This window comes from Pelophylax lessonae (assembly GCF_965119305.1).
Source record: "Pelophylax lessonae genome assembly, chromosome: 12".
Lineage (NCBI taxonomy): Eukaryota > Metazoa > Chordata > Amphibia > Anura > Ranidae > Pelophylax > Pelophylax lessonae.
The window spans coordinates 198,310,424-198,325,328 of NC_138779.1; the positions used below are offsets into that span (position 1 = coordinate 198,310,424).

Here is a 14,905-nt window from a genome sequence, read left to right on the forward strand (position 1 = left end):
GGGCTGGGAGATCTTGAGAGAAGTACTGAGGCAGGGTGCTTTATGTTCAGGAAGCCTTCAGCTCCTCCCACCAGCCATGATCTCCCTGCATTGCATTTAGAAGCACAGAGACCTTGTGATGACATCACTGGGTCTAAAAAAAAGGTATGTCCTAAAAATGATAAATTTTATTGTTTACATTTAATTACCATGTTGATGATGATTGGGGGGAGTTATCAGGGCCATAAAAATATATAAGTAAATTAAAATTGTTTTGTCTTTTTTTTTTTTCCACTGTGAAATATAAAGGAGATTTTTTTTTTTTTTTAACCTGTTGTCGACCACCCGCCGCCTTTTTACAGCGGCAGGGTGGCTCTCCTGCGCAACCTGACGTAGACCTACGTCGGTCGCGCGCAGGCAGCTAGGGGGCGAGCGCACTGCCGCTGGCACGCTCCCACCCCCACTCGGCAGCGGTGGAAGCTCATGCACGGGTCAGGCGGCTCCGATTGACACCTGCAATCGCACCCCGCTGAGAGAGAACGGTCAGCTGTTGTAAACACAGCTGACCGTTCTTCTCCCTGGAATGATCATAGAGCCCCTGTGATCCTTCTATATAGGGTCACATGTCTCTATGATCATTTCACAAGCCCAACCCCCATACAGTTAGAATCACTCCCCTAGGCTCACATTTAACCCCTTAATCACCCACAATGTTAACCCCTTCCCATGCCAGTGTCATTATTACAGTAACAGTGCATATTTTTAGCACTGATTACTGTAGTAATGTCAATGGTCCCCCCAAAAGTGTCAAAAATTTCAGTTAGGGGTCGGATCTGTCGCAGATGTCGCAGTCCAGCAAAAAAATCGCAGATCGCCGGCATTACTAGTAAAAAAAAAATTAAAAATAAAAATGACATAAATCTTTCCCATTGTTAGTAGACTCGATAACTTTTGCGCAAACCAATCAGAATACGCTTATTGCTATTTTTTTTTACTAAAAATATGTAGCAGAAAACAAATTGGCCTAAAATGTTAAAAAATTTCAATTTTTTTTTTTTTTTTTACATTTTTTTTTTTTGAGAATGTTGTATAGCAGAATGTGAAAATATATATATATATATATATATATATATATATATATAAATAAATAAAAAAAATAAAAATCGCACAGGTGATAAAATACCACCAAAAGAAAGCTCTGTTTGTGAGGAAAAAAAGGACGTCAATTTAATTTGGGTCCAGCGTCGCACGACTGTGCAATTGTCCATTAAAATAACGCAGTGCCGAATCGCAAAATATAGCCTGGTCAGGAATGGAGTAAAATCTTCCGGGCTTAAAGCGGTTAAAAATACGCTCATTGAGAATTTTTTTGTCAAAGACATGTAGCTAAATACAGTTTGGCCTAAATATATGACAAAAATTGAATATATTGGATATTTTTAAACTGTTAAAGTAGAAAAATATTGTTATTTTTTCAAAATTGTCGCATTTTTTTATTAATATCGCAAAAAATAAAAATCACAGAGGTGATCAAATACCACTAAAAGAAAGCTCTGTTTGTGGGAAAAAAAGGACGTAAATTTCGTTTGGGTACGGCGTTGCATGACCGCGCAATTGTCAGTTAAAGTCGCACAGTGCCAAATCGCAAAAAGTGGCCTGGACGTAAGACAGCAAAATCCTCCGGTGGTAAAGTGGTTAAATGTTGAAAAGTGGCCCCATACATTTGTGCTTTAATGCGAGTGCGTGGCATGGGTGCAGTATAAAATGACAGGTCTCTTCCCCTTTAACAGCAGCAGTCAGCCATTCAGTGCAGCCGGCTGACTTGCCCGTCACATGACTGTCACTTAATTGCTTCTGCTTTCGGAAGGCGAGCCTCCAGCTCTGCACTCAGACACATTCGGTTGCTAGACAGAGCAGGTATGAGACATGACGAGGCGGTGCGTGTTATGGTGAGTGTACACGGAGAGCTTGTCTACAGGCATCCTCCATACATGCGTGTGTACATACATGTAGAGATTGTACATAGATGACTTGGGGGGGGGGGGGTCTTTATAGGAGTTTAGAGTTTCTTAATGGACTTCGCCTTTGTTTGTGGGCAACGTTGGCCTTTACAGGAGCAGAAGAACTGGTTTTTCATGTTTGCTAAGGGCTTAGCTGCAATGGAGATCAATGGAGGGGATATAATCCATTGCACAGGATATGATGATTTTTATTTTTACAGGCGGTCCACCCATAACTGATATTTTTTAAGTTTTTACGTAAGCAAAAACTGCTTTTAGGTTGTCGGAATACTGAGTGAGGTGGACTAATGCATTACAGCAATGCATGGACGAGATACAGGAGCCCTGATAGGGCGGGCTGTGTTCTCATAGTGTATGCATTTCAAGACAAAATGGATCAGTCCACCCAAAACTGATTTTTGCTTTTTTTTTTTGGTGCATTTTTTAGGCAGTAAACGTCCTGATAGTCTCTTCTAACCATGGGTGAGATCTCTGCTCTGTACACCTGCTGTGCCCATTGTAATGGGTTCTCACCATTCTTGCATGGAGTTCCCTGGTTTTCAAATTTGTGGTGGCCATTATGAGGGTTTCCCATCATCCTTGCACTAAGTTCCCAGGTCTGTACACCTGCTATTACTATTATGAGGGGTTCTCACCATCTCTGATCTTAATTCCCAGGTCTGTACCCCTGTTGTGCCCATTATGAGGGGTTCCCACCATCCTGGGGCTGAATTCCCAGGTCTGTACACCTGCTGTGCCCATTATGAGGGGTTCCCACCATCCTGGGGCTGAATTCCCAGGTCTGTACACCTGCTGTCCCCATTATGAGGGGTTCCCACGATCCTGGGGCTAAACTCCCAGGTCTGTACACCTGCTGTGCCAATTATGAGGGGTTCCCAACATCCTTGGGCTGAATTCCCAAGTCTGTACCCCTGCTGTGCCCATTATGAGGGGTTCCCACCATCCTGGGGCTGAATTCCCAGGTCTGTACACCTGCTGTGCCCATTATGAGGGGTTCCCACCATCCTGGGGCTGAATTTAAGGTCTGTATAGCTGTTGTGCCCATTATGGGGGGTTCCCACCATCCTGGGGCTGAATTCAAGGTCTGTACAGCTGTTGTGCCCATTATGAGGGGTTCCCACCATCCTGGGACTGAATTTAAGGTCTGTATAGCTGTTGTGCCCATTATGAGGGGTTCCCACCATCCTGGGGCTGAATTCAAGGCCTGTACAGCTGTTGTGCCCATTATGAGGGGCTCCCACCATCCTGGGGCTGAATTCCCAGGTCTGTACACCTGCTGTGCCCATTATGAGGGGTTCCCACCATCCTGGGGCTGAATTCAAGGCTTGTACAGCTGTTGTGCCCATTATGAGGGGTTCCCACCATCCTGGGGCTGAATTCAAGGTCTGTACAGCTGTTGTGCCCATTATGAGGGGTTCCCACCATCCTGGGGCTGAATTCCCAGGTCTGTACACCTATTGTGCCCATTATGAGGAGTTCCCACTATCCTGGGGCTGAATTCCCTGGTCTGTACACCTGCTGTGCCCATTGCAAGAGGTTCTCACCATCCCTGCACTGAATTCCCAGATGTGCAAATTTATGGTGGCCTTTTTGGGGGGGTCCTCCCTATCCTTGCACTAAGTTCTTGAGTCTGCACATCTTCTGTGCTCATTATGAGGGGTTACCACCATCCCTGTGCTGAGTTCCCGAGTCTGTACCCCTGCTGGGCCCATTATGAAGAGGTTCCCACTTCCCACCATCCCAGCACTGATTTCACAAATCTTTGCATCTGCATTGCTCATATGAGGGGTTCCCTCCATCCCTCCGCTGAATTTCTGTGGGTCTATGTATACTCCTGCTGTGGCCATTATGAGGATTCCCACAATCTCTGTGCTGAGTTCCTGGGTTTGCAAATTTGTGGTGACCATTATGAGGGGCTCCCACCATCATTGCAATAAGCTCCTGGGTCTGTACATTTGCTGTGCCCATTATGAGGGGTTCCCCCTCATCCCTGATCTCAGTTCGCGGGTCTGTACACCTGCTGTGTCCATTATGAGGGGTTCCCACCATCCCTGCTGCATTTTGCATGTAGTTTATATTATAGAGACTGTAACAGGAGGAGGAGTGGGATCATACAATGAGCAGTGGAAACACCCCAAACTCAGTCTACCAAGCTCCACCTATAACTAATATATGACTTTTGTTTCTCCCTGGGTGCCTGTATGAAAAGAGCCTAATATTGCTAAAATGCGGGTCGTAGTTCCCCTTTCTGTGACTACATCGGGGTGTGAGACAACTTTCAGGATTTCTTCATTGACAGATGTTCACAAATACTTTCCAGGGCAACCTTCCTAAGGCTACTAAATGAGTGACACAACAATTGTTACCAAAAAATGTGACAGATGTTTTTTTTTTTTTTAGGAAAAAATTAATTCCACCGTCAGGTTCCATTCACATTAAACGTTTCCGCAATGAGCGACAAAGCACACAGAATACGTGCATTTTGGAAACACTGCAAATGCACATCATGCTTGCGGTGCCATTAATTGTTTAATGGCCACTAGATGGAGCCGACAATCATAGCAAATAAGTATTTATTTCTCATTATCATCAGCTCCATCTAGTGGCCATATCGCAGTATTTTCCAATTGTGTATGAATGAATAGCATTCGACATAGCAAGAAAATAGTGTGTGCTATTTGCACAGAAAGAATGTACATGCAGTTTCATAGGACAAATATATTTGCAAATTAAAAAAAAAAAAAAAAAAAAAAAAAACATCCCCCATGGTGTCACTATCTCAGCTTGAAGAGGGGACCCAGCGAGGTCCAAGAATGTTGGTATTTCTTGGACTTGTGATGCTGGCTTCACAATAAATATGTGATATGCATTTATTTAGAGTACTTCCATACAACTGCTACATTTCCAGATGTTGAACAGTTCAAATGTGTTTGCTGATCTCTACCACTGAAATTAAAAGCCTTTTGCGTGTTTGCAGGAAGAGAAGAGAGCAGCTAAAGAGATGACCAAACGCCTAGAAGCAGAGCAGAGTCAAATGAAAGAAGAAGCCCCTGTACCCGTCCCACCCATGGTGCAACCAGCCGTCCCTGAGCCCGCTGTTGAGCTGGTAAGTTGAGCAGAACACTGTACACACATAAGGGTTCATTTATAAAGTATTTGCATAGCCATTCACCCAGTTATACTGCAAACACATTCCTTCTGTGCCAATGGGCCAAAAGACAATTTTAAATAGACTGTATACTGTGCTGTTCAAATGTATATAATTGATTTTAAATGGAGAAAACCACGTTTGGCCACTAGATGGAGCTAAGTATTCTAAGAAAATTCTTATGATAACTGAGCTCCATCCAGTGGCCGAATAAGGTATTTTTTGTTTAAAATCAATAATTTACATTCCGATAGCACAGGATAGAGCCTTTACATTTGATTGCAAATTATAGGAAGGCGCCTGGCCCTTTTTAAAGATATGTCTGAACCTGCTGCCCTTTTAATTGTAAAAACAATATGAAATATGGGACGTAGATGAAAAAGGCGCTGGTGATCTTTTATATTTACTGGAATAAAACTTGTTCAGGGTAGCATGTGTATTAAATATGTATTAAAAGTGCTTGTTAGTGAATTATTATAATTAAAGGTAATAGATATATTTTAAAGTGCACAACTCAAATTTAAAAAAATTATTTCTGTTGCTTATTGATAAATAAATATATAAATAATTATATATAAATAAATAGATGAATAAATATATTGTACATGCAACAAGTAAATCACTTATATAAATATATATTATTCCGTGCAACAAGCAAATAAAAGTGCTTAATAGTGCGTGCATAAAAAACTCATCAAATATAAACAACTAAATTCATGCTCTCCAGTGAAAAAAATATTAATTGTATAGCAAGTGTCTCTGTAATTCGTGCAAAAAATATGCTCCTTAAAGTGCTTCAGGTGGTGGGGTGTGACACACGTGGCCTCTTACCAGCTTCCAATGAGTCACAATGACTCCCAACGCCTGTGATCCCTTTAATTGGGTGGATCAGACCTCTCCTCGATATCTTTTGGGATGGATATCTGCTCCTACATTAGGCATATATGGACCATATAGTCCGCATAAAGATAAAAAGAAAGCCTCCAATAGTGAAATATTGTATGCTTTATTTGGAAATTAATAAAAAGGTATACAGTTGTTTTTCATCTACGTCCCACACTTTACATTTGATTATTGCCTGATCCTACATGTACTCACTGGGTGAATGGCTATGTGAATTGTTTTTTAAATCCGCTCCTTAAAGTTTGCCTTGCATTGTGATTACATTAAAAATACTGTATGTGAACTAGTCAGTGCTAAAAATGGTAATATAAGGCACCTAGCAATAGGTAGGTATACAAAACCCATAAACACAGTAAAAGTCAACTTGCAGCGCCCTGGTATACAACTGATTACTAAAAGATCATCAAAGAATTATTGAGGAGGTGATAGTAACAAACGGCAGTTCAGTAAAAACAGCTAAGTAATCACAGTCCTTTAGAAGTTTCCACTATCCAAGTGTTCTTCCACCATCCAGGAAAAGAAATCACCACCGCTGGTGTTTGAAGACAATAACCGTACTTACCAGCTCACATAGCTGACAGAGCAGATAATAGCACATGTTAAATAACATTTCATCCCTCTATGGATATCACAGATCCATCCATCCCTCTGTGGTCTTCTTATCACAGTTTCCACTTTGCACCACTAGGGGGAGTCTAAATCACAGCAACACTATGGGAAGAAGATCGCTCACCACATGGAGCCAGAAACACCAAGAGGGGCCGAATATAGAGTAATGTTCATTTAAACTAACCACAAGCACAATAAAATTAATAAAAAGGCATCCAGATGCTAATTACATGTCAAAAACAGTAGTGCACTTAATCCAATAGCTGGCAACTCGGTGATCAGAAATGGAGGCTTGACGTCACGTTTTGTGCCAATGCACGCCTTTAAGGGACACTAGTTAAAATACTGCCCCATATTCTTCCCTTCTTCCGCTGTGGGCATCTTGGCCTATATCTTTTTTTTTTTTTTGGTTGGGTGATCAGCACACCTTCTTTAGCAACCGGTGACCTTGAGACCTTTTAGAGATCACTTGGTATTCATTTACAGGTGCCTTCACCTGCAGTTGGCCACCTTCTGACCTCCATTTACTCTAATGGGAACAAGGGACCATTGACATAGGCTTTTAACACACCTTATTCAAACCTGCTATTCGAGGTGTTAAAATAAAAGGACTAGCAAAACAGCCAGGCAAATTGCATTTTCTTTTTTTTTTTTAAATCTCTTTTTATTCAATTTTTACAACCATCAAATCATACAAAAAAAAAAAAAAAAAAAACAATCACAATATCAAAGTCCATATTCTATAATAGAAAAGAAAAAAAGAAAAAGAAAGAGAAGAGAAAAAATATATAAAGCATAATTTCTCAACATCCCAACATAGGCTGGTACATTTAAGTAATGGATATACATGTTAGAAATATACATATTAGAAATTATTATTATTGCATTTTTTAAAGGGGGGAGGCCATCAATCTTTTTCTCAACCAATTTTTCCCTTTGAAGATAATCTGTCACTTTGCCAATCCGTGGCAAAGTAACAGAGCCTCTTACTAGCGCACCCCCTGGTCCACTTATACTCCACATCTCTTTACTCCCAAGAAGCATAGTTGCCCCTATGCATCTCTTGCAATTACCAAGCACTTCTGGCCTGGGTATAGGGGAGCTTGTGACCTCCTGGGATGCAGTCGTCAAGCCTGAGCGGGTAATTCAAAGGCTCACACACTGTCACCTAACCAAAAGGTCAACATCATCAACTATGTCTAAGCCCCAACATTATCCAGTTTGGAGCTTACATAGGTTTTGATGCTCAGTGGAATTTCACTTTGCCCCAAATGAGCAAACTGCTGGTGAATAAAATGCACAATCTGTCCTCTTTTCAGGCACCTTTTGACTTGCGGTCGTATCTGGAGACATCAGGGCACAGTGTGGAGACCTGTTCTCATGTGAGGGTCAATGCCATGTGTTGTCGGGGCTACCTTGTGAAGATGGGCGGACGCATAAAAACATGGAAGAAGAGATGGTTCGTGTTTGACAGACAGAAGAGAAGACTGGCATATTATGCAGGTATGGGTCTTTATATGTAATGAGATCTTCTTAATGTTCCTCCTGGTGCCTCGTTCTATCACAATGTTCCTCCTAGTGTCTCCTCCTACCACAATGTTCCTCGTGGTCTTCTTCTACCACTCTTCTTTCTCTTCTCTTTCTTTCTGGCTCTTTTTTATATAATGTTGTCTCTTCACTGACCCTCTATCTTCTAGAGCAATGGTCCTCAACCCTGGCCTACAGGGCCCACTAACAGGCCAGATTTTAGGTATTACCTTGGGGAGATGCAGACTAGAGTACTGCAATCACTGAGCAGCAAATGAAATCACCTAGGGTGTATTTCAGTTATCTTGAAAATCTGGCCTGTTAGTGGGCCCTGTAGGCCAGGGTTGAGGACCACTGTTCTAGAGGAGGACTGTACTGGGGAACTGGAGACATTTGCCCCTATTGGGCTGCTAGCTGTGTTAATCACAGTGGGACTAGCAGCTTCAAGGTACCTGTGATGGTAGCACCAATCTTGTGTACCCCTTCACTATCCAAGCACCATTGCCTCTTCTCTCTCTGTATCCTTCACAATCCAGCTGTGTTGCTTTTTTTCTCCCTCTCTCCTCTGTAATCTAGTTTATTGCATCTCACCCCAACCCCCAAATCCACTGACTGCTGCTCCCCCCCTCTCTAATATCCAACCCAGATACTTTAGGACATCTACGTACTATGGGGCGTTTTGGTTGCCCACAGAAAACTGTCCCTACTATGTCAGTTTATTGTTGCGCCAATGACCAAAGTTTCCAGTCCTCCCTTTCCCCTTTAGCTCTATTTTGACATAGGGAGCATTTGTAGAGTGCTGGACCCAATGGTGGGCAAGATAGAGTTTGGAATCCAACTTTTAGTGGGAATTCTGTGTCATCCGTTGTAGCCTCGTGGGCCCCTGGCGTAGTCTAAAGCTGGATACACACTATCCAACTTTTGTGGTTAGATTTCCTTCAGATTTACCTTTTCTATGTAGTGCAAGGGCCTGCCAGACTGCATACAAATTGAAAGTGTTTAGGTTTGACCTCATATTATGGTTTTGGTAAGTCTAAAGGAAAAAGTCTTCAGAAAATCTTATAGTGTGTATGGCCCATTATAGAGTATAAAAAGCATGGAAGACAGTTCTAACGCAAGTACAGTAAGTCCTGACCAGTGACTCAAATCAATACACTTTTATATCCTTTTATTTTATGTTTTATTGTCTATTATTCTTTCATTTACTCCCAGCACATACGTCCTGATGAAGGGGACTACCATGGCCACCAATCACTGCAGCACTGTGGCACACTTTTGCAGGGCATTTCTTTTGCCTATAGGAAACTGTCCCTACCATGTAATGGTCAGTTGGGAAGGGCCAACGTTTTCCAGTCCTCCCTTTCTCTTTGTCCTCTCTTTTGACATAGGAAATGTTTGTAGAGTGCTGGACTCAATAGGCGGCAATTTAGGGTTTGTAATCCCAACTTTTAAAGGCAACTCTTTCTCAACTGGTGTAGCCTTGGGGGCCCCTGGAGTATTTTAATAGAGTATTATGGCACTTTTCCACTGCTAGTACCGGCTCAGCTCTACTCGGCCCTGCTTGGCCCAGTTTGCTTTTCCACTGCTGGTACCGCATGGTACGGTGTTGGAACGGTTCAGTGCGGTACGGTATGGTTTGCTTTTCCACTAAAGTAGTACTAAAGTTAAGTGGGTGGGATAACAACGGGGTGGGTGGGATTCTCTGACCAATCAGTGGCTAGTAGTGACTGCATGCAAAGGATTGTGGGATATGGTACCAGGTATGGTACCTCTTGGAACCACAATCGAGGTGGTACTGTTTTTGAGAGCCGTACCGTTCGGTTCCATGCAGTGGAAAAGTGACGCCGTACCGTACCGAACCGTTCCTACACCATACCATGCGGTACCAGCAGTGGAAAAGCACAAAAGCGAGCCGAACCGTTCGGTTCCATGCAGTGGAAAAGCGCCATAAAAAGCACGGGAGACAAAGTTCTAATTAAGTCCTGACCAGCGACCCAAATCAGTACACTTTGTACCCTTTTTTCTATATTTTGTTGTCCAATATTCTCTTAATTTACCCCAGCACAAACTCCGATGAAATGGAGTTTTGAGCTCTCAAAATGTGTTAGAATTTCCTTCTAGTATCTTATCTTGTGCGATAAAAAAAAAAAAAATAACCTTGCGTTAGATCTGTGGCATGTTCATTTTTTTTTTACACCCTCTTCCCTCTCTTTGATATCTGTTTTTTGTCTGTGTCCATCCCTAATCATGCCTATCTCTGCAGATAAAGAAGAGCAAAAGTTGAAAGGAGTAATCTACTTCCAGGCCATAGAGGAGGTGTATTACGACCACTTGCGAAGTGCTTTTAAGGTAACTTCTAGAACGAGAAATTATTTTCTTCTAGCCTTTTTTTTTTTTTCTGTTTCAATATGTTTATTGTATTTTCAGAGAAAACATAGCAAGCTCTCGGTTTGCCCATGCAGGTACGGAGCTAAACAGGCATGTATGAAAACAGGCACATTTAGGCATTATGTATTGTTAAAACAGCGAAGTTCTAACCAAAACTAAGGAGGACCAGCAAGGAAGTCATAATAAACATCCCGATCATCGCCAGGCTGTCCTCCATAATAGAGGTCCTCTAGGAAGGGAATTATTCTACCCAATAATAGAGGTCATCTAGGAAGGGAATTATTGCATCTAATAATAGAGGTCATCTACGAAGGGAATTATTCTACCCAATAATAGAGGTCATCTACGAAGGGAATTATTGTACCCAATAATAGAGGTCATCTAGGAAGGGAATTATTGCATCTAATAATAGAGGTCATCTACGAAGGGAATTATTCTACCCAATAATAGAGGTAATCTACGAAGGGAATTATTCTACCCAATAACAGAGGTCATCTACGAAGGGAATTATTGTACCCAATAATAGAGGTCATCTAGAAAGGGAATTATTGCATCTAATAATAGAGGTCATCTACGAAGGGAATTATTCTACCCAATAATAGAGGTCATCTACGAAGGGAATTATTGTACCCAATAATAGAGGTTATCTAGGAAGGGAATTATTGTACCCAATAATAGAGGTTATCTAGGAAGGGAATTATTGTACCCAATAATAGAGGTTATCTAGGAAGGGAATTATTGTACCCAATAATAGAGGTCATCTAGGAAGTGAATTATTGTACCCAATAATAGAGGTCATCTAGAAAGGCAAAGAGGGAACTAAAAATAGGAAAAAGGAAAGCAAGAAGGGAGAGGAGAAGAAGGATCAAGAGGGTAAGCGAGTACCATGGACTTGGACCAGTGCAGGGGCAACATTTATAAACGACCATGGCAAGTTGGGGATGAAGATGGGAAAGAATAGCTTATCCAAGGTTCCCATACTTTAAAGAACTTTGTGTGTGAATCCTTAAGGATACTTGGCATCTGCTCATTACCCATCAGGGCGGTCATCTGGGTTTTCACATTCTGGAAGCCAGCATGAGCAATGGTCCGCTTGGCAGAGATGAAAAGATATGGAGCCAATTTCTGCTGAGGTGCTAAAAGGCCTGGAATGGGAAAATGTAAGTGAGCCACGCTGGCGTCCTTGCGTACTGTCACATGAAACAGAGTCTGCAGTAGGCCAAAAACCCTAGACCAAAAAGCCTATCGGCCATGGGCATGACCACCAGATGTGCAGAACATCCCCAAGCTGACCACAGTTCCTGAAACATCTGTCGCTGCTACCAGGATATGCATGAGCAGTCTGAGCCGGAACCCAGTATCACTGCAGAAGAACTTTAACCTTTTTTTTTTTTTAATTAAAGTGTTTGTCTTTGTATAAAATATCCTTTTTATTTTATAACCTAAAGCGCATTTAAACCTCAGTTTCTCCTGCCATACGGTGAGCTGATAACACCCTGAACTGCACTGTTATCAGTAGGCATTGTTCCCAGCTCTCTGAGGACTATAAAATGCCTCCTCCCTATCTAAAGGAGAAGGCTCTCTGATCTTTTATAGGTTTTATGGGAATAGTTGGTTCCCATTTAAGTTGGTATATCCAAACTATTTTTTTTTATTTATTTTTTTTAGTTTTGGATAGAGTAGGGAAGGGTTAAAATCCCACCACATTTTCTTTTTGCTATACTACTAGGGAAATTTCTCTTAATTTCCTGTCCCAGAGGCGCAACAGGAAGTTCGAGGAACTCGCCAACGTGAAGGGGATTTCCCTCCTAGACAGGTGTCCCGATTGGAAGATTCCCCCCCCCCCCCCCCACCTATTGCTCTGAGGGAAACACTAGGATTTTCCTTCACTTTCTCCCCATTGGGAATGCAGACAGCAAGAAAAACTTGCCCACTTACCCCAGCCTTACTTTTTTATTCCAGAAAAATCCTTGAAGAAATCATTTTCAGGTCTCAGGATCCTTGATAAAACCAACTAATTAAGAATTAGTAGGAAAAATAATTTCTCGTAATGTACTGTATTTTCTGACATATAAGACTACTTTTGAACCTCATAAAAATCCCCCAAAAATTGGGGGTAGTCTTATACGCCGAGTATAATATCTCCAAGGTAACCTAAGTATAAGTATTACCGATAGATGTAATCTCTCAAGACGCTGGCTGAAATCCTGGAAATCCTGTACCGGTATACTGTATGTACCGTAGCTTCGGCTACATACAGTATACCGCGCTGAGCCAATCAGGGAGAGCGATGTATTCTATTATTGAATGCAAAACCTGCTCGGATTGGCGGAGTAACATCAGCCCGCTTCTCTGACTCTGCCAATCCGAGCAGGCTTTGCATTCAATAATACAATACATCGCTCACTGTGATTGGCTCAGCGCGGTATACTGTATGTAGCCGAAGGATACAGGATTCCCACACAGCCAGCCTCTTGAGATTACATCTACTGGTAATACTTAGGGTATCTTGGAGATATTATGAGAGATTACATGTATTATAGTACTTGGGGTACCTTGGAGATCTATGAGAAATCTGATGTTTTTCAATGGTGTTGGGTTGCTTCCGAAGGGGGGTAGTCTTATACGGCGAGTATAGCCCAAAACCTATGTTTTAACTTGAAAATTAGGGGAGTCGTCTTATAGCTCGGAAAATACGGTACATTACATGTGTTGGTGCTGTGCGGCACCATTCATTTTAAATGTACCTTGCTGACAAACGTGTAACATATGCCAATGTATAAACATTTATTGATGTGCACTACTAGAAATGGTGCATGCAGATCCATCAGCAAGGTGTGTTGGGATTCTGTAGAGAATTAATGGCACCACATCGACTCAACACATTGAAATGTTTAAAGCAAGGCAATGCTACGTGCACTCGCTAGTGTGAACGTGCCTTGAATGTGGCATTTAAACTGATTTATAGAATTCAGTGTTCTTATGTGCAATAAAAAAATAATTTTTCATCCCTCAGAGTCCACACCCCAAACTGACGTTTTGTCTGAAGACCTTCGAGCGCCTCTTCTGCATGGTAGCGCCGACCCCGGAAGCCATGAGGATCTGGATGGATGTCATGGTGACAGCAGCTGAGGAGAACCACCACTACTGAGACCTTTTTGTGATCGGTGCCAAACGTTTTGCGGAAGAGCGAAGGAAAGAAAATAGAGGAACACAAAAGTATGAAACACAGACAGGCTTGTGAAAAGAAGGAACTTGTGTGAGAAACGTGACTGACAAAAGGGAAGAAAAATGAAGGAAGAACATTTTCTAAAACCCATGACAGAAAATCTGTGAAATTTTAGCACATTCCCTGGTGAAAAACATTTTTGTGACGCCTGTATATCCAAACAGGACAATTCTTTGCAACAAACCATGGTACTCACCTCAGGAATGACTATACCAAAGAGCCTTGTAGCCTTGGCCATCTGTAAGGCCCAACTAGCAATGTCTTCCACCGTTGGTTGGAATGTTGATGGACCTTGTAAATTACCACTAATGTTTAGTTGTGTGTTAGGCATGTCTTCTAATGTCTGTGATATTATATACATTATTTTTGTAAAATGTAGACAGGATATTAATGAGCCACATAGCCAGCTTGGGAGCCGCCATTTTGTAAGTGGGCATGTCATGTCAACTTAGAGAAGATATCACCATTGTCCCCGTTCAGTCTGATTTATCTACTGGATGTTGCTGACCATGTAGCAAAAAATAGCATTCAGTCTAGTGAACCAGGGGACCTCCCATCCAGAGGGTTTGTACCAAGTGGCTTCCAGGACCAGGGACCATAATGACAAATATTGAACAGTAATGGCAAGGATTTGGCAAAAGGAGTAGTTTGAACACACCTGTCAAAGGATAATGCAATACATAGCCCACAAGAGTTGGAAAAACCAAGATTTTGGCAAGTGTAGGATTTTCTTGTCTTTGCAAACACTACAACTATCTAATGACTGGCTGACCTGAATAGATAAACATCAACGGTTTTAGGTTCTGTGGAGCCTATTCTTGTGTCCTCAAATATCGACCTCGTTGGGGATTTAAGGGTTTCGGAATTATCCTAAAGAAAAGCTGAAGTTGTCATCTTAGGTTTCCAAAGCAGTTGGCCCTCCATGGTCTGATGCTACTCCAGACATTTTGCTTCAATATTAGAAATTGTTGCACGCAACAAAAGCTTCTTTGACATCAGAGGCTGACAATTCATAAATTGTAATAAATTAAATGGCGTTGCCCAGAGCCACAGTCTAAATTTGATGGGTGGATGAGAATTTTAAGGGTAGGTTCACCTTCT

General features: G+C 41.9%; 1 protein-coding gene across 3 annotated transcripts in view; it reads left to right on the forward strand.

Moving 5' to 3' along the window:
* PHLDB3 (pleckstrin homology like domain family B member 3) overlaps positions 1-14,254 on the forward strand; it is a 66,245-nt gene extending 51,991 nt beyond the window's left edge. For all 3 annotated transcript variants that reach the window (XM_082273657.1, XM_082273658.1, XM_082273659.1), the window contains 4 exons: positions 4,978-5,106; positions 7,980-8,163; positions 10,451-10,536; positions 13,592-14,254. In XM_082273657.1, the coding sequence (XP_082129783.1) occupies positions 4,978-5,106; positions 7,980-8,163; positions 10,451-10,536; positions 13,592-13,726 (534 nt within the window). In that variant the 3' untranslated portion in view covers positions 13,727-14,254. The remainder of the gene's footprint in view (positions 1-4,977; positions 5,107-7,979; positions 8,164-10,450; positions 10,537-13,591) is intronic.
* The last annotated feature ends 651 nt before the right edge of the window (positions 14,255-14,905 follow it).